This window comes from Hippocampus bargibanti, linkage group LG05, assembly GCF_051943395.1.
Source record: "Hippocampus bargibanti isolate YZ-2025 linkage group LG05, ASM5194339v1, whole genome shotgun sequence".
Taxonomy (NCBI): domain Eukaryota; kingdom Metazoa; phylum Chordata; class Actinopteri; order Syngnathiformes; family Syngnathidae; genus Hippocampus; species Hippocampus bargibanti.
This window is the reverse complement of record NC_142738.1, coordinates 15,332,501-15,352,685: the sequence shown is the minus strand read 5'-3', so window position 1 is coordinate 15,352,685 and position 20,185 is coordinate 15,332,501. Positions and strand designations below refer to the sequence as shown.

At 46.0% G+C, this 20,185-nt stretch overlaps 1 protein-coding gene across 1 annotated transcript in view; it reads left to right on the top strand.

Annotated features, from left to right (window-relative positions):
• sema3d (sema domain, immunoglobulin domain (Ig), short basic domain, secreted, (semaphorin) 3D) overlaps window positions 1-20,185 on the top strand; it is a 72,326-nt gene that overhangs the window by 23,708 nt on the left and 28,433 nt on the right. The window contains exon 4 of the mRNA XM_088996873.1: window positions 11,472-11,632. Coding sequence (XP_088852999.1) covers window positions 11,472-11,632 — 161 coding nt within the window. The remainder of the gene's footprint in view (window positions 1-11,471; window positions 11,633-20,185) is intronic.

The window sequence follows — 20,185 nt, the reverse complement described above, 5'->3', positions numbered from 1 at the left end:
AGAAATGTGGATGCATGACAGTCTTGAGATGGAAACGCACGATGCGCTGACCCTTAATGGGACAAGCTCGTTGGTAAAGTATGAGGGTATCCTCCTGTAAAACCTCTGCCACGATTTACAAGAAACACTTTAACAGGAACATTAGGATTATGCTTATCCAAAATGTCAGCCCCTACAAGGGTAAAGCAGGGAAGAAGACAAAACATATGACTTCACTAGACAGCCCAGAGGCTTACTAATTAGCACGTCCGCCTCAAAAGTTCAAACGTTCTGCATCAGATTCCATTTCCTGCGTGTAGTTTGCATGCTGTTCCCATCGGCTCAGTGAACACTTTAAATTGTTCATAGTTGTGAATGTGAGTGTGAATCATTGTTTATCCACATGAGCCCTGCAGTTGACTTGGAATCAGTCCAGAGTTATAAGCTGCCCATTACCCAAAGTCAACTGTGATGGGCTCCACCTTACCCTTGACCCTCACGGGTACAAGCGGTGTTGAAAACAAATGGATGGATGACTTTATTACTGCGTTTGCGTATCATAGTTACAGACTATGCCATATTTTGATTTATGCACATATTCTGCTGTAGACACATAGGGACCCCGTGATTTGTACCTTCAACACTGAGTCATCATTTTTAGTGAAACTTTAAACCACCGCTTGAGTAAAAAAGGTGAAGTTACATGCTGTGACAATATTGATCGACTTTAAAAGGAATGCTTGGTTAGCTGGCCATGATAGTCGTACAAAAAGGGATTTTGGTTTTATCAGCGCTGTCTCAGCCACACAACTGATGTTTTACTCAAGCTGGTGTGAGAGAATGCTTTACGAGAGGATGCAAATCAAGAGCTGCTGACTGTCATGGCTCTCCTCTTTGAGGAAAGGTGAACGGCAAGGTGCTAAGAAATATCGGCTAAGCAGGCTGATTTAAACGGACTGACTGCGCTGCATGTTTGCAGAACAGATTACCGCTTACTGATGGTGCAAGCGGGCCTAATCTCCCTCCTTTGCCCAGAGTATGAGGTATGTGGGGGTAAAAGATATGAACAAGAGGGGGTGCATTTGCACTCGGGGAGGCATTAAGCCGGATTGTGATGAGTGGATGAGATGGAGAAGTTCAAATATTGAAGGCTGGTAACCTCTCCGGTCATTCACACCAAAAGGGTAATCACAGTGTCAATCCTTTCAGAGTAACTCCCTCGGGACTCCCCACACAGTGAGTCAGAGTTTATCCATGGCACGATGCTTCATGGATGCACTGAAGAATAGAGGAGTTTTTCCTCCAACTGCCATCAAGGACACACTGCACTGAGAGCCCAATCATCTCCATGCATAGTAAATTTAATAAATTATGTTATGAAGCACCATTCCATCTGCTGCTGATCATCATCTTGTCTTTTATCAATTGTTGTCATAGTTTCTTCAACACATTGTCTGTAAAATCCCCCAAGAGGCCGTCAGAAAAATCACCTTACTCCTGATGAAGAGTTTTGTCCAATGAGGCATGATATATTGCCACATGGTATCCAGACAATCAGAAAATAAAAAAAATGTGTTGACGAAGAAGAAGAAATGGAAGCGAGTGCAACTCTTAGCACGCATTGCGCTTGCAAGGTCTTTTCTTTTCCCATATGTCATTTTCACGACAGCAAATGACTTGTGAGAAAGGTTATCCATCCATTTTTTGAGACGTTCACCCTCACGAGGGTCGCGTGTGTTCTGGAGCCTATCCCAGCTGACTTGGCGCAATAGGTCGGTACACCCTGCACTGGTTGCCTGTCAATCGGACGACACACATCAGCAAAAAAAACATTCACACTCACAGTGACACCTTGGGACAATCTCGAGTATTCCATTCACCTACAATGTGTGTCTTTGAAATGTGTAAGGAAACTGGAGACTCAAAAAAATCTCCCAGGTACGAGGAGAACATCCAAACTCCACACGGGAAGGTCAGAGCCAAAATTCAAACCCTGGACCTCTGCACTGTGAGCGGGATGTCCTAATCGGTTAACCACCGTGCCACCAAGACAGCTCATATTAGCTCAAAAAACAACCTGTTATCCCTCTACCATTTGTGACTTGAACAGGACCTTCTATAAAGTCTCGAACTCAACACAGCTGGGTGTTGACCGCACCCAAGGATTTTCCATCGTAAATATAGAACAAGTTCAATAATTACAACCCCAACTGATTTATGAGCAGATGACTAAGAAAAAAAACACTCTGAAAATCCCCATATGACAGGAATATCACTTAGTATCAACCTTCGGAGACATCTGGGACTTGAGGGTTGTTAAACTGCTCAAATTTGAGCTTATTTTTTGTCAGCATGTATGGACCCAGCTTCAGTCCGGTTGAGGGTTAAAATAAGTTGGTAACCTACTCGCTCATTATCACCTTTCTCAAGGAAAAGTGAAAGCCATTAAAAATGGCTTGTTGAGTGTGAGAAATACCAAATCCCACCTGTATCTACCCCGGTCAAGGATGACGCTTCGTACTGTCACAACGTTTATTGTGAAACACTTGAACACCGTGAAAACTATAAAGAACATTGAACGAACATTACAATAAGTTCGACAAAACATTCAGTCAATAAGGAAATTAATAACGTACCGTGTGCACCTTATTAACCAAAAGTAGATAAACGTTGACGTAGACTTGAGAGTTTCGTTGCTCTGCTTGTCTCTCTCTCTCTCTCTCTCTCTCTCTCTCTCTCTCTCTCTCTCTCTCTCTCTCTCTCTCTCTCTCTCTCTCTCTCTCTCTCTCTCTCTCTCTCTCTCTCTCTCTCTCTCTCTCTCTCTCTCTCTCTCTCTCTCTCTCTCTCGAGAGAGAGAGAGAGAGAGAGAGAGAGAGAGAGAGAGAGAGACTTTCGTTCCGTCTGTCTCGCCGTACTTGCTTTTATCTAAAACACCTGACACGGAAGCGGAAGTGACAATGACAAACATTATAAATGAAGTATCGAAGACGATTTTTAGAAAAACACACACATAAAGTTTCGCATAGAAACATTAAACACTTTTACAGAACAACAAGTCTAAATAAATTATATTTTTGTTGTCGTGGCAACCAATGACAAGATACCCGCCAGTGTACACCACCTATACATTATTAATCAAAATGCCATGTTTACACTAGTGGGACTGCATAGAACATATTCTCATGAAGGAAATTCCGGGGGTTGACCTCCACTTTCAGGACTTGCTGTCAAATGTGAACCCAAAAATTACTTTGCTTGACTTCAAAAGATCCACATTGACTATGAAAATTACTGATGAACGCAGCATATGCATTTCCCAACATATTCATATAGATATAGATAAGATATAGAAAGATATAGAAAGCTGTATGAACATTTTAAATATTGCAAAAAGTTAACTCCACAGTCGAAGTATCGCTGTAAATGAAGCTTTGTTTCAGATAATTATAGTAGAGCTATATGAAGACTAAACCGTTAATTGGATGACAGAAAATTGTTCCCAAGATGCAAGAATGGGGATGTAATGCGGATCAAATAAATGATTGCTTTTTACATCAAGGGATGTTTGTCTCTTTATAGAATAAAGGTTTGCATTCCAAGCCGTACAAGGGGGCAATGCTGAAGATTATCCTTTTTTTTAATATGACATGTTCTTCTTTGCCAACAACATACTGACAGTATTCCCAGAGTGATTGACATGCATCACAACACAAGTTGGAATGGAGATGCAATCAGATCATGGTGGAATTTACACTGTCAAGGCTTCCACTTGTTAGAGGAACTGAACTGTATCCCTTGCCAAACATTGAGAGAGGTTCCTTGGCAGCAAAATGTCTAATTTGTCAAAGTTCTTCCTTTCACGGCTCATCTGAGTAAGCTCTTGATGGTTAATGAATGATATCTGACACAAGATGGCCAAGATAGCATGAGTTGTTTTAGACTCTTATCAGCTTATGTGACAGGTTGTAAATTATCGTATTTCCTATTTTGGTTACATTCGCGTAGTTCTATTGGTTTACAAATGATATATATCGAAAATGTTTATTTAAACATGGAACGCCTGCTTCGGTTCGTGTTTCGTGTCGGACCGATTTAGATCGTTGGACCGGAAATTGTTGTGCGCGTACGTTTGCATTAGATCGGGGCATTCGAAGTAAACCACTGTTGAGTCAAGACGTATCACATTGCTTGTCTTGTGGTTTTTTTCCTGGATCCCACAACACCGTATCTCCCTTACTATAGTGGAAAGCGCAACATTTTGGAGGCACCGCTGGGATATTTGCGTTCGAATGTTGTCTACTCGCCGTGGGTAGAAGCTCGCGCCGAATATCCCCAATCAACCCAGTCTGAGTGGCGTTGCCGTTTACTGGTTTGTTTCTACATGTGCTCTAGTTGCATCTCTGTGCGTACAGCCACCACTAGAGGGCACTGAAAGACTTTGAAGTGAATCCGGCCAGCTGAACTGCGTCTACCCTCTCGAAAATGGCGTTAGAGGAATTACAGTTGGACATCAAAGGCAAGTTATTTGGACTGAATTTTCGACAGTTATCAGAGTTATGTGCTGAAATCCAAATATCTGGACTGGAAAGAGAGCAACTTACAGGAAAGACTCGAGGCCAACTAATTAATATTGTGTCAACCTACATTGAAAGAGCTGAATTAGAGCTAGAAGATGGAGGAATGTCAGATTTGCTACGTGTAAAGGACTTGATTGAAAGTATAAAAGATTTTGAACTAGGAATAGCCAAATCAAGTGAAAAAGGTCGGGATGCAGTGCGAAAGAGAAGCATAGTGCCCCCAGACACTGCCCCCTGGCGCAAAGATTTCAAAATATCTGGACAAATAGGGGAACTCGGACAAAAAGATAAACTCACATTTCCTAATTTGGTCAGACAGATAGAAAGTGGGCTCAGTAAAGGCTACCAGGGGGATGAGATCATCGATGCAGTGGTTCGTGCCATAACACCAGGTCTGCAGTTGAGAAGCTACCTCGAAGGGAAAGAAAATCTTACCCTAACTTCTTTACGAAGGATTCTCCGATCTCACTATCAAGAGAGAGGAGCCACTGAGTTGTACAAGCAGCTCTCATCGGAAGTGCAGACTAATAAAGAGTCCCCACAGAAATTTCTACTGCGTGCAATGGATCTTCGTCAAATGATTCTTTTTGCATCTCAAGAAGCTGAATCAGGGGTGAAGTATGATCCCACTTTGGTCCAGAGTTTATTCCTGCACACAGTTCTGACGGGGTTACAGAGTGACAATGTAAAGAGTGACATGCAACCTTTCCTCCTGCTAACCACCACATCAGATGAAGTACTGTTAGAAAAATTAAACATGGCATGTGCAAATGAAAAAGAGCGACAGGAAAAAAAGAAAAATGCTGCTGCACGGGTGACAACGCTGAACACTGTCCAGTTAGATGACACACCAGTCCCGATTGGGAAGAAGACAGTCTTAAATCAGAATACTGTTACTGTGCCGAATGAACTCCTTTCAGAGATCAAAGAGATGAGGTCAGAGATGATGCTGTTAAAAGAGCTGCGTGCAGAAGTGTCCCAGATCAAAGAGACTATTCAGAAACCAACAGCCACTTCTCAGCCCACCAGCGGAGGACCTGAACGCCTGCCTGACCACTACCCTGAACAGGTCGCCTTCATTCCACCTTCACAATATCAGGTAGATCCACCAGCCAGGCACTACTACACCCAGCACTCCCCATCAGCTCTTCAGCAGTACCACCCAGCACCAGGCCCCAGGCCGATCAGGGGGGCAGCACAGTTCCAGCAGCGGTTCGCCCCTCAGCAGTACTACATGCCCCGTCGCCCTCAGCCCAGATGTTATTCTTGTATTCAGACAGGTGAAGAATATTGTCAGCACTGTTTTAAATGTGGAAGTAGTGAACATTTCAGAGCAGGCTGCAAAGCACAGAACTCAGCTAGGAACCATGCTTTAAACTAGAAAGGGTTACCCCAGTGGGACATGGTGTGACCACAGAGACAGATAGGTCCCAGTATTACAGTGGTGCTATGAAAATGGAATGTAAGCCCCACACATGTGGCCCCGTTCAGAAGAGACATAAGCAGTCATTTGTCGAGCGTACAGATAAGAAACAGTGTGGCAAATTACCTTCGGTCAGGGAGTTAGTGGGAAAGAAATGTCTTATTCGGTGCTTTTTGGGTAACAAAAGGGTTGAAGCACTCTGGGACTCGGGGTCCCAGGTGTGTGCTGTAGATGAGTTATGGAAACAAACAAACTTACCTGACGTGTCATTGAAAAATGTGAATGAACTTATTGACCCTGATAACACTCTCAATATTGTGGCAGCTAATGGAACGGATATGCCTTATGTAGGATGGCTTGAGATACCATTTAAACTTGGTGCTAATGATCCAGGGCTACTTGTACCAGTATTAGTACTAAAAGGTGACCAGCAACAGTGTCCTATCATAGGGTTTAATGTCATTGAGCGTCTTGTGTTAGATAGCCTCTCTAATGAGTCACAAACAGGGGATACAGAAAAGCTCTTGAAATCGGTTAGACTAGCTTTTCCCCACCTTAAGCGCAATAAAGCTGCCACTTTCATAAAAGCAGTTAGTCTGGGACAAGCACATGAGTACCGTGTAAAAACAACAAATGAGAGATTCACTATAGCCAGGCATAGCTCACTTATTATTCCATGCAAAGTACAGGCTAAGCCCTTTAAGGAAGATGTTACATTGGTTTTTGAGCCAAGTGAAAACCCACAGTGGCCAGATGGCCTCGAGCTTTGTGACTCGTTGGTCTCAGTAAAGGCAGGTTCCATCCCTAGGATAGTTGTTAGTGTCCAGAACCCTACTAATCATGATATTAGGTTTCCAGTAAAGGCTATTATTGGTACAGTGCAGTCAGTAGGGTCTGTCTACCCAGCTAACATATTTAAAAGGGACCTTCCTTCAGCGGTTGTCAATGAGGTCCATGTCCAGAATACCACCATCGCTCTCAGTGAGCAGTGGGACCCCCCAATTGACCTTTCTCATTTGGACGAAGATAAAAGAACGACCGTTCAGCAGATGTTGAGAGAGGAATCGGCATCATTTTCAAAATCGGACGACGACATAGGGTGTGTGGAAAACCTACAAATGGACATTTTGTTGAAAGACACTGAGCCCGTTTCAAAGACATATATGTCTGTCCCAAAGCCAATGTACAGAGAGGTGAAAGATTATTTACAGGACTTGACAGCGCAGGGGTGGGTGGAAAAGTCCACTTCCTCCTACTCATCCCCTGTCGTCTGTGTCAGGAAAAAAGATGGTACACTGCGCTTATGTATTGATTACAGAGAGCTGAACCGGAAAACACACCCTGACCGGCACCCCATCCCACGGGTACAGGACGTGGTGGATAGCCTTGGGGGTAACACCATCTTCTCGCTGCTGGACCAAGGCAAAGCATACCACCAGGGGTTCATGTCCAAAGGGAGCCGACACCGGACTGCCTTCGTGACCACTTGGGGCCTTTATGAATGAATTCGAATTCCGTTTGGACTCATGAATGCACCAGCAGCGTTCCAGCGGTGTATGGAACAATGTCTGGAGGGGTTATGGGACGAAATATGTGTCCCCTATCTTGATGACATTCTTGTTTTCAGCGGGACATTTGACAACCACGTTGAGGACGTCAGACGAGTGTTGCGACGTCTCAGGGAAAATGGAATAAAACTCAAAGCCCGAAAGTGTGACCTCTTCAAGCCGGAAGTGAGGTACCTCGGCAGGATTGTCTCTGCTGAGGGGAGCCGAATGGACCCGGCAGATACAGCAGCAGTGCGTGCCCTGAAAAACAAGCAGCCAGGCACTGTCGGTGAGCTTCGAGCCATTTTGGGACTATTAAGCTATTATAGGCAATACATCAAAGATTTCTCTTGTATCGCTAGTCCCTTGTATGCTTTGCTTAAAGCCCCTCTGAATGTTGAGACTCAGCAGCATCAAAGACAAAAATGGAAAGTGAGACATAACAGTGTGTCTTCCAACACACGTATTGAGTGGAGTGATGAGCATCAGTCAGTGTTAGAGCAGCTAATAGACTGTTTAGTTCAACCGCCAGTTTTAGGTTTTCCTGACTTCGCGCATCCTTTCATTTTGCATACAGATGCCTCTAACCGGGGTTTAGGTGCTGTGTTGTACCAAAGACAAAATGGCAAACTTCGCGTGATAGCCTATGGCTCTCGGACATTAACTGCAGCTGAGAAGAATTATAACTTACACTCGGGCAAGTTGGAATTTTTGGCGCTTAAGTGGGCGATCACAGACAAGTTTCGTGATTATTTGTACTATGCACCATTCTTCACTGTGTATAGTGACAATAATCCACTCACTTATGTACTGTCGACTGCTAAGTTAAATGCAACTGGGTGCAGGTGGGTCGCAGAACTTTCTGATTTTAATTTTACTGTTAAATATCGTCCCGGTAAGGAAAATGTTGATGCAGACAGTGTATCTAGGATGCCCCTTGATATGGTAACATATATGGAAGGATGTACAAAAGAAATGTCATATGATGCTGTGAGTGCTGCCGTACAAGCGGTTGACCAACAGAACGAGTCTAGTGCAGCTTGGTCTATGGGAATCTCAGCTACGTGTGCCGAGGTGTGACTAAACACACCGATAGCCCCATTGACTGTTGGACAGATCAAGCTAGATCAAGAGACTGACCCCATTATAGGACATATTATTAGATACAAACTGGCGGAGACGAAACCGCTAGGTACTGAACTAAGAAAGCATTGTCCTCAAGTTGTTTGTCTTGTGAGGGAATGGGACAAGCTACACTTTAATGACAGAGGTGTTTTGTACAGAAAAACGGCAAACAGAACCCAACTACTGCTTCCTGAAAAACACAAGGTGACAGTGTTAAAAGAGCTGCATGATGAAATGGGCCACCATGGTGTAGAAAGGACTCTTTCCCTTGTAAGGGATCGTTTTTACTGGCCCTTTATGCAAAAAGAAATAGAGGACTATGTACTGAGAGAGTGTGTGTGCCTAAAACACAAAAAGCCCAACCGTGAGACCAGAGCCCCTCTCACTAATATTGTGACTACTCAGCCTTTTGAACTTGTCTCCGTTGACTTTTTGCATCTTGACAAATGTAAGGGTGGTTATGAATACGTGCTTGTGCTAGTAGACCATTTTACACGTTTCGCTCAAGTTTATGCTACAGCGTCCAAATCTGGCAAAACAGCGGCAAACAAAATCTTTAATGACTATGCTTTAAAGTTTGGGTTCCCCCTTCGAATTCACCATGATCAGGGTGGTGAATTTGAAAATCAACTTTTTGCTCAACTGAAGGAATATTGTGGGGTTGCGGGTTCAAGGACAACCCCCTACCATCCACAGGGAAATGGACAGGTTGAACGATTTAATCGAACACTGATCCAGATGTTAAAGACACTGACAGAGAAACAAAAGAGTAACTGGAAAGACTCACTAAACAAACTCGTTTATGCTTACAACTGTACCAAAAGTGAGGTGACAGGGTTCTCACCTTTTTACTTACTTTATGGACGTTCACCACGTTTGCCAGTTGATATGTTGTTTAGTTTGAATCCAGACTCTAACCAGGGTGAAACCAACCAGAAGGACTATGTGAAGAAGTGGAAACAGGGCATGGAGGAAGCGTATGCGATCACGCAAGAAAATAACAACAAAGCTGCTGCCAGGAGTAAGAGACTATATGACAGTAAACTAAAGTATTCTACCCTGTTGCCCGGTGATCGTGTTCTGGTTCGAAACTTAACCCCACGTGGAGGTTCAGGCAAACTGAGAAACCACTGGGAGGATGTTGTTCATACAGTGGTTCGTCAAGTCAGCCAAGACATTCCAGTTTATGAGCTGAAACCTGAGAGGGGGAAGGGCAGATCTAGGATACTCCACCGCAATCTCTTCCTGCCATGTGATCATTTGCCATTAGAGACTTCACTACAGTCCCGGTCCAAGGAAAAGTCCACTCGGCAACGACCGAACAAGATGCCGGAAATGGATCCGGAAGAGGATGATGAGGAGGATGAGTATTATCCAGTGTTGCATCGCCAGAGCACCCGACCAGACTCACCAGAACCGCGGGACGTGAGCTTTGTGGAGACAACCCACTATGATGACAAACAACTGGGGAATGAACTGCCGGGGACGGAGCCGGGAGCTGCGGAAGTTGACCAATCTCAGGAGGGCAACATTGGTCCGGAAAATGATCCACCTGTGACAGTGTGTCCCCCTTTTCCCCAGCCACCCCCCAGTAATCCTGATATTGGGGGAAATCAACGGCCACGACGAGAACACAGGAGACCCAAGGTATTCACGTATGATCGCCTTGGTTCGCCATCTTGCTACAATGTAGGGACAGTACCATATCATGGTGAACAGACAATGCCTTGGATGTATGGCGCACACCCCTATTATGCCACGAAATACTACAGAAATGGTTAATCGACACTTCGGTTTAATAGAACAATGAGATGGAAACAAGAAGACCCCGATGAGCCCTGTATAAGTAAAACGGAATGTATGAAAAGAGTTCCAGTCTGTGAATTGTTGATTGTTATAATGTAAACAGAATGTTGGAAAAGAGTTCCAGTCTGTAAACTGTTCATTATTATAGTTCATATTTGGATGCAGTTCATAATACCGTGCGTCATTGTTTTGGGCACGTCGTCCAGCGTATTTATGTATTTACTAGTACATATGTTGGGGACAACATCTATTTTGAGGGGGAGTATGTGACAGGTTGTAAATTATCGTATTTCCTATTTTGGTTACATTCCCGTAGTTCTATTGGTTTACAAATGATATATATCGAAAATGTTTATTTAAACATGGAACGCCTGCTTCGGTTCGTGTTTCGTGTCGGACCGATTTAGATCGTTGGACCGGAAATTGTTGTGCGCGTACGTTTGCATTAGATCGGGGCATTCGAAGTAAACCACTGTTGAGTCAAGACGTATCACATTGCTTGTCTTGTGGTTTTTTTCCTGGATCCCACAACACCGTATCTCCCTTACTATAGTGGAGAGCGCAACACTTACAGTACACAGATGGCTTGAGATGACGCATTTGCTTTGCTTTGCTCGATCGACACAGCGAGAATGTAAATCCGTGAGTTCAGCGATGTCTTCATGGTCAATGAACAGGCTGTGAAAATATCATGCTGCAGATATCCATGAACACACCCACTGAGGTAGAAGACTCTTTGCTGTTGTATTTTTATATTTATTTTTTGATCCAGTTTCTCAGTGAAGGTGTTAAACCACAAAGGATCAGAACGTTTCACTTCAAGCTGAGACACGTTTCTCGAGACAAGAGGAAATCCACTGCTTGTTTTAGGGATTTTGCTCCGCTGAGAAAGAATCCAAGTCATGTCCTGCTGAAATATTTGTGTAGAGACATTATGTCCACATTCTTCATATTTACCGCGCAACAATGACTGAACTGTCATTTGTCTGTGTTTTCAACATTTATCTCGAGCAGATCTGCTGCGAGCAAACAGTGTTTCTCAGTTTCTGGGCCCTTCCGACGGCCTGCTGTCACACATCCTGCTGCTGGATGAGGAGAGGGGTCGTCTTCTTCTAGGAGCCAGGGATCACATCTACTTGCTTGACCCTGATAACCTCACCAAGGGTCCCAGAAAGGTACACAATATAAAGGCAATGTAAATACATATGAGTGCAAAGTTGGAAGCAACATTGTATTCTCTCAACAACATTAGAAGGTAGGGCGGACATTTGCCAGAGTTGACAGTGTGTTTAGGCCAAAATAGAAGCATTGAGAGCAGCTGTAAGGACCTCTCAAAGGAGGTCGACGCATTCATTTCCCACAACTTTTGTCTTTTTTAGGGTCAGGGGTAAATGGAGTATATCCCAGCGTACTCTTAATAAAAATGGTCGGACACCCTGGTTGTGTCACCAGTTAATTGTATCTATAACCAAAAAACAAACAAAAAACAACTTTCACAGTCGCACCTGAATGCCATTATAACTCATTCAGTGCCATTTTCAAATTTATTCAGGAATTCAAAATATGACGTGGAGAACCATTCCCGAATTAGTTTTTTTTTTTTTTGTTTTTCCCACTAATGCTGTATTGAATATTAATGTATTTCTAAAACTCCATATTCTGTGGGTCCTTGTCACGGTTTGCAAGATGGTGATGGCAGATGGGGATCCCAAAAAGCAGGAAGGAGGGAGCAGCAGGTTGTGTTTGAGAAATTGTATTAAAATAAAGTCAACAGGAACAAAATCTAAAACATCAAAGTCATTCAAACATAAATAATACAAGGTCAAATAAAGACCAATAGTAAAAGTCTGCCAAGATTAAACAAACACATGCACAGCATACAATGCATACACAGTGCATACAATTGCTTACAACACATACAACAATGACCCGACACCGGATGGTCGTGCCGGGAGTCCTTTTAAGTGTCAGTGATTGTAACGACCAGCACCTGCGATACAGGTGCTGGTCGTTACAATCAGCAGCAGCAGGCAGGCTGACAGAGCTACCCGGTGGTCACCAATCCGAATGTGGCAGTCCGCCAAGGCTCGGGACAACCAGCACCTGTGCAGGTGCAGGCGGGGCAGACAGCGCCACCCGTTGGTCGCCAACCAGATCATGACAGTGCTGGAATTTGAGTTACAATGACAAAAACCCTGGCACTGGAGTGGACACATTTTTTCACATGTTTGGCAGTGAATTGGTAAACATATTTTTTTGCATATTTTTATCAGGCGCTTGAGAGTATAAGCCAGACCTCCGGTCTATTTTAAAACATATTTTATATTTGGGTGCCTGCTTTGTTTGGGGTCCACCACACCCACCTTGCTAACCGTGACAGTGTACACATGGTCACTTCCGGGTCGAGTGTACGCTGGCGCGCTTTTGGCTGTCGCTATTCGCCCGCAAACATTTTGGCTTCTTTTTAGTTTTTACAATTCCTGTAACCACTGGAAAACGACAGTCACCAGAGGAACTTATGGTCGAATTCCAATCCGCTTTGGCTGTCGGATCGTCTCGTGATTCCGGTCGTTTATCCGGACCACGGACGAGAACACGGACCATCTCCACCCACCTGTACATAAAGAGTTTGATGGTTCTCTTTATTTGTAAGTAGGTTCGTTGTCAGATCTCCCAGGCAGGTGACGCGCAGAGCTTGATCGTGGCGTGGAGTCGAGCAAGTCGTGCCTTGATGTCCGTCCGACGCCGGGCGTGAGCTGGGCGTGAGTCTGAGATGATTCTGCCCAAACTCTCTGTCGCCCAAACTCTCTGTCCCGCGACAGCTCCTTTTATACAATTTGCAAGCGTGTGCTATGCGTCAGGGTGATACGCACATCAAGGAGATCAAGGAAATGAAAGACATGAAAGTGTTGAAAGGCGCACTTCAAAATCATACACGCGTGTGACGCAACATACCCGCTGTTGAGGGCTAACCTGGACGCTGCCTGTCTCTGGACGTTGCTGGTTGCTATCATGTCGCTCCTCCAACGACCCTTTGGACGGCTGCAGTATTCGGCGTCAGAGCTGCTTGAACTCCGCTCCCGGTGGACGAGCGTGCCACAGGCGATTTTCAGATCGCTTGCCGCCCTTCCCGGAGGTATATCCACCGCGGATCACGTCGAGACTTTCACCTCGACGACTCCAAGGATATCACTTCCCTGTGGTCATCTTTCCGCCGGCCACGCAGAGGTTACAGCCGCTCCGTGCAACACCGTGTGTTAGCCGGCCTGGCTAGGTCGGCCAATGCCCCTCAAAATGACACCACCAGCGTCACCTTCGGCCTCCTGAACATCTGCTCGCTTACGGGGAAGGGTTGTCTTATCCAAGACATCCTTAGTGACCGTAAGTTGGACTTCTTCTGCTTGAATGAGACCTGGCAAACGGCGGGGGACTTTTCCGAGTTGAACGACACGACGCCACCTGGGTTTGTTTACCTCTGAAAACCCCGCCTCTCGGGCCGTGGAGGCGGTCTCTCGATATTTTACCGCGAGATCTGGAAAGTGACTCAAGTGCCAGTCCCGGAAACTCTCTCATTTGAATGCCTCGCGTGTCAAATTTCTGGTCCATCTCCCTCAGTTATAGCCACTGTATATCGTCCCCCTAAACCACATTGTGACTTTTTAAAAGACTTCTCAGCTGTCCTCACACACCTCTCCACTCTGTCACCAAATATTATTATCCTTGGGGACTTCAACATACACATTGACAATTCCACCCATCCCCTCACCAAAGACTTTATTTCCTCACTGGAGAGTTTTGGCTTGCATCAATTCTCTGATTTCCCCACGCATATAAAAGGGCATACCCTGGACTTAATATGCTGCTGTGGTTTTACCCCCGCCAACTGCACAAGAAACGAACTACCTGTAACGGACCATTTCCTTGTCTCATTTAACGTTCCCATCACACTCTCCCCAAGCCACCGCGCATCATCACTTATCGGAAAATCAAAGACATTGACACTGTCACCCTCACTGCAATGGCTGCCAACCTCAATCCGGATTACAACTCCCCCCCTGATGAACTTGTTTCCCAATACAACACGGACCTTGCAAACATGCTCAACACCCTTGCTCCTGTAAAATCCCGGTCAGTCCAATTCACTCGATCCGCCCCTTGGTTCACCACCCAACTCCGCTCCACCAAGGCGAAAACTCGGCAGCTAGAAAGACTTTACAGAAAGACCGGCCTCACCACCCACCAGGACATGTACACAGCTCACCTCACCCAATACAAGGACTCTATCACACGCGCAAAATCACAATACTATTCTGGACTGATTGACGCTAACACTGGGAATCCACGGACTCTGTTTTCCCTGTACACCAAAATCATTCAACCCCCTATTCCCCCCCCCCACACTTTCACTCCTCAAACACCTGCAACGCACTACTTCTGTTTTTCACTGAAAAGATCAACAAGATCCACCAGCACCTCGGCTCCTCTGTATCCCCCCACCCCCAACCTTCCTACTCCCTATCAACTGCTGTCGTCTTTTGAACTCCCTCATCCCTCCTTACTTTCTGACCTCATCACCAAGTCCAAGAATTCCACCTGTCAACTTGACCCCCTCCCTACTCATCAACTCTTGTCCACTCTCCTCCCGCTCTCCTCCCTTTTATTTCAGCTATTATTCACTCCTCATTGTCCACTGGAATTGTTCCTGTCCCTCTCAAAACCGCAGCTATAACGCCAATCCTGAAAAAACTTGGTTCAGATCCCAATGATTTCAATGACCTACGTCCAATTTCGCATCTTCCATTTATCGCTAAAATTCTCGAAAAAAAACGTCGCCTGTCAACTCCACTCTCACCTCACTCACAATAACCTCTACGAACAATTCCAGTCTGGTTTCCGTCCTGGCCACAGCACTGAATCAGCGCTCATAAAAATCACGAATGACCTTCTCATAGCAGCAGATACCGGCTCCCTCTCTATTCTCATCCTTCTTGATCTATCTGCGGCCTTTGACACCATTTCTCACCCCATCCTGCTCAACCGACTCTTCACTCTAGGCGTGACACACACCCCACTGTTGTGTCCGGAGGAATGAGAGGAGGAGAGTTGCTTTGTCAACGTGTTTATTGTGCCACCATCTTAATCTACCTGCGGTCGTGATGTCACCGCTGCTTTAGGACCTGTCGCAACATTCTGTAGCAGTGTGACATATGCTACATTTACCCCCCTCCCTGAAGGAACCAAAAACACTCTGTAACAAGGGAAACCGGGTAGACTGCCGGTTTCCCTGCTTAGCCGTGTGGGTTATTTTGCCACGCGATAGGCTAAGCACTGGCTAGGGTCTGAACATTCAAAATCGGTGATAATTGTCCAAATACCGAGGGCAAAGGCGAACGCGAGCTGGCCGAGGCTCTGGTCCCACAGGCACGGCTGGTTCACCACGCTCTTCGAGGCGTCCCATCGGTGTTCTCTGATGTGTGACAGGACGTTAGTAGTCTTTGCCTGAGAAGTCGTTCGAGGGGGTCGGTCGGTGCCGCCACTCTCCTTAGGCGGCTGGCATGCCAACGGGACCCGTCAGCCAGACAGAAGGTGGTCGGTCCGAGTTGGGCGGTAATCTGGACTGGTGCTGTCCAGAATGAGTCCAATTTGTGAGAGCAGCACGGCCGGCGAATGCGGACCCAGTCCGACACAGTAAGTGTGCGTTGCTTCGTCCGGCGCTTCTCGTTGGGCCCTCTGCTGGCTGAGGAAGAGTAGGGCAGGCCGTCTGCTTGGTTGGAGCTTTCTCCACCGCCGTTGGCCTGGGGGTGAATTGTGGCACCCGCATTGTCAGAGATAGAAAAACCGAGTGCACAAAACAAGTCCAAGCCCAAGAGGTTGGCGCCATGACGGGATATTTGGAAGGTGAAGGGGGGGAGAGTCCTCGAGCCATAGCGCACTGTGAAGGTGGCAGTGTCCACCATACCAATCTTAGTTTGGCCATAGCCAAACAAGTCCTCAGCGTTGGCCTCGATCGGGAGATGAGGAAATAGCCGTCGAACTGTGGACACGTTCAACAGTGACCTGGAGGCTGCCGTGTCGAGCAGGAGTGGTAAGCTCACTCCATCCAGTTCCACTGTGCACCACTTGAATGGCTTGGCGCGCGAGCCCACGCAGTGGATGGTGGTTCGCCTCGGCTGGTCTGGTGAGCGGCGTGGCGGGTATGTTGACGTGGGAGCAGAGCGGCACATCCTGGCGAAGTGGTTCCTCCTTCCGCAGTGCTGGCATCTCTGTCCAATGGCTTTGCAAGTTGGCGCGCGTGTGGGGTGCCAGGCAGACCCACAGTTGGCACAAGGTCTGCGTGTGTTGGCCCGTTGATGTCTGACGACATTTATCTCGGTACGGTCGTAGGTGAAGGTGGGAGCAGAGCGGCACATCCTTGCGAAATGATTCATCTTCCCGCAGCGTTGGCATCGTTGTCCGGTGGCTCTGCAAGTGGGCGCACGTGTGGGATGCGAGGCTGACCCACAGTTGGCACAAGGCGTGCGTGCATCGGCCCCTTGACGTCTGGCCACATTTATCTCGGCACCGTCGTATGTAGCGGTGGAGTCGTAGGTGAAGGTGGCGTCTGGGAGTGGAGGGGTTGGAGCAACAATCTGTGCCAACGCGGGAGAGTGTGAAGGTGTGAGTGGGTTCACGAACCGAGCCGTTAATTGTGCTGCGTTCTCCAATTGAAACGCCATTTCCACAGCCTTCGATAGTGGGAGGTCGTCAGGGGACAATAACAGTTTCTCCCGCAGTTTGGGATCAATCGTGTGCTCGGCGAGTTGATCCCTAATCATTTCCTCCTCCAAGCGGCCGAATTTACAGAGGCCCGCTAGACACCGCAAGTCGGCAACGTAGTGGTGTACCGACTTGCCTGTTCGTTGCCGTCGTTGACGGAAGGCAACCCGCCGGACAATCACGCCCTGAGGTGGGGCGAAATGTCGGGTCAATAAAGTGACACAATCCCCGTATGTCTTCGCGGGTCCAAGAGAGCGAAAAATGCGCTGCCCCTCACTACCTAAACTGTGTATTAGCATAGCCGTTCGGCGTGCTTCGCTTGCCTCGTTTAGTCCGGTCGCCGTCAGATACGTCGTAAACGAGTCATACCAGCGGGACCACGGGACTGGTGGCTCACCGGGGAGCGCGAGAAACGAGGGGAGGGGAGCTGTGTAGAAGTCCATCTTCGTCGCCAATGTTGTGTCCGGAGGAATGAGAGGAGGAGAGTTGCTTTGTCAACGTGTTTATTGTGCCACCATCTTAATCTACCTGCGGTCGTGACGTCACCGCTGCTTTAGGACCTGTCGCAACATTCTGTAGCAGTGTGACATATGCTACACCCACTTAGTTGGTTTCACTCCTACTTCACTGGCCGCTCACAGTTTATCCAAATTACCTCATTCACTTCACGGTCCTCCCCTGTGTCTTCCGGTGTGCCCCAAGGGTCTGTTCTGGGGACCCTTCTCTTTATTATATACCTTCTTCCCCTTGGTGATATCTTCTGCAAATTTGGCATTCATTTTCACTGCTTCACGGATGACACACAGCTCTACCTCTCCAGTAAACCCGACGCCTCTCTTCCACCTGCATCCCTTACACTTTGCCTCTCAGAAATCAAATCCTGGTTTTCTCATAACTTTCTCAAACTAAACAGCAAAAAACTGAACTTCTCCTTGTCGGTACAAAATCCACCCTTCACAAAGCAAACAGTTTCTCTCTCACCATTGACAGTTCTACCGTGTCCCCCGCCCCTCAGGTTAAGAGCCTGGGTGTCATCCTTGATAGCACACTATCTTTTCACTCCCATATAAATAACATAACCCGGTCTGCATATTTTCACCTGCGCAATATCAATCGTCTCCGTCCCTCTCTCACCCCTCACACCACTGCTATCCTCGTCCACAGTCTCGTCACCTCCCGGATCGATTACTGTAATTCACTTCTTTTCGGGGTCAATCAAAAATGTCTCCATAAACTCCAACTAGTCCAAAATTCCTCAGCCCGGATCATCACAAAAACCCCCTCATTTCACCACATCACTCCTGTCCTCCAACAGCTCCACTGGCTCCCTGTTAAACTCCGTATTGAATTCAAGATACTTCTGTTTACATTTAAAGCCATCCATAACCTTGCCCCCCCTATCTGTCTGACCTAATTCAAATCTCAATTCCTTCTCGGGCCCTCAGATCCTCTTCCTCCCTCCACCTCTACATGCCCTCTGCCCGTCTCACAACGATGGGGTGCAGAGCTTTCAGCCGCTCCGCTCCTAAACTCTGGAACTCACTTCCACCCAACATCCGCAACATTGACTCCCTTCCTACTTTCAAATCACACCTGAAAACCCACCTGTTTAAACTTGCTTTCATGGTCTAATTTATTCTGCTGTTTTATTATTTATTGTTTTATGCATGATTTTATTGTTTTGTGTGTTGTCTTTGTTGTAAAGTGTCCTTGAGTGTTCAGAAAGGCGCTTGTAAATGAAATGTATTATTATTATTATTATTATTATTATTATTATTATTATTATTATTTATTTTATATACTGGATAGGGCGCACACCATTATAAGTTTCTTTGAATAGAAGCTACAATGATGTCAATTATGTTATGCATCCACTAGATGGGGCTACTTTAAAGGGAATACAATACTATTCAGCTTCGTTTATGTAGACCATTTACAACTGGTGCAACTCTCACAAATCAGTTTTCAAGGACATTAAACATTCTGCGTTCAGAAAATCTGAATATTGCTCCATAATTAAAGCCTATCGAATTATCGCGGACATTTTCTGCTTTTGAGAAAATCGAATGCTTTTAGATGTGCCATAGTGTGGGGAAAAATGGCAGTAGTCTTCAATGCGTGAAAAAAAGACGTGTTTTGGGGATAACTAATAAGTGTCTGGAGCCGTGACACTGTTGGGGTCACTGTTGAGTCTTCATAACATATGCTTGCAACAACCATGCAATGTTATGGCCAGCCTATTAACGTATCATGTCCTGACATTGAAACCCAAACATGCAATTACGTTTGGATTGATTGATTCCTGCATTCTGTTCCCGTGTATCCAGTACATAGCTAAACTGAAATAGACTCCGTTGTTTCAACAGCTGACTGATAGCAGCTGTCGGCTACGGGTTATTATATGTAAACATAGAATCACATCCATTCAATAAATACCCATTTGACACACACTTCTACACAAACACTCGCATGCATTATCCATATGTTTGAGTGTTAATGCCGCCCAGGTTGACCTGCAAGTGGAGCGGCCATGTGTTTATTTGATCCTTATCTGGTTGTTTTAACTCTTCGTCCTGCTTCCCGAGTGTTGCCTCTCTGGTCACTGATACTGATTCTGAGGAGATTAGAACCACAAGAAACATACTCGGGCCCTTTAGGGACCACTTTGAGAGACAACCTTGGGCTCTTGTCGGTAACTTAAGACTTGGCGAAGATGTTCAAGCACATTGCGAGCATTCCATGTGTTATGCATGTGGTTCAAAACCTGTTACAAGGTCCTCACGTGATGCAGTAAAACGACAGGTCTTGATCATCATTCCTATTAAGTTCTTTCGTGGGCTTTTTTGTGTATGAATTCCTCGTCTGCATTTTGACTCGTGTGATGTTTTAACATGGAAGGAGTTATGTTTGCATGCCCATACGAGCCCAATGAAAACGTTTGGTGATTGCTCCCATTGGTAGGCTTTAGGGGG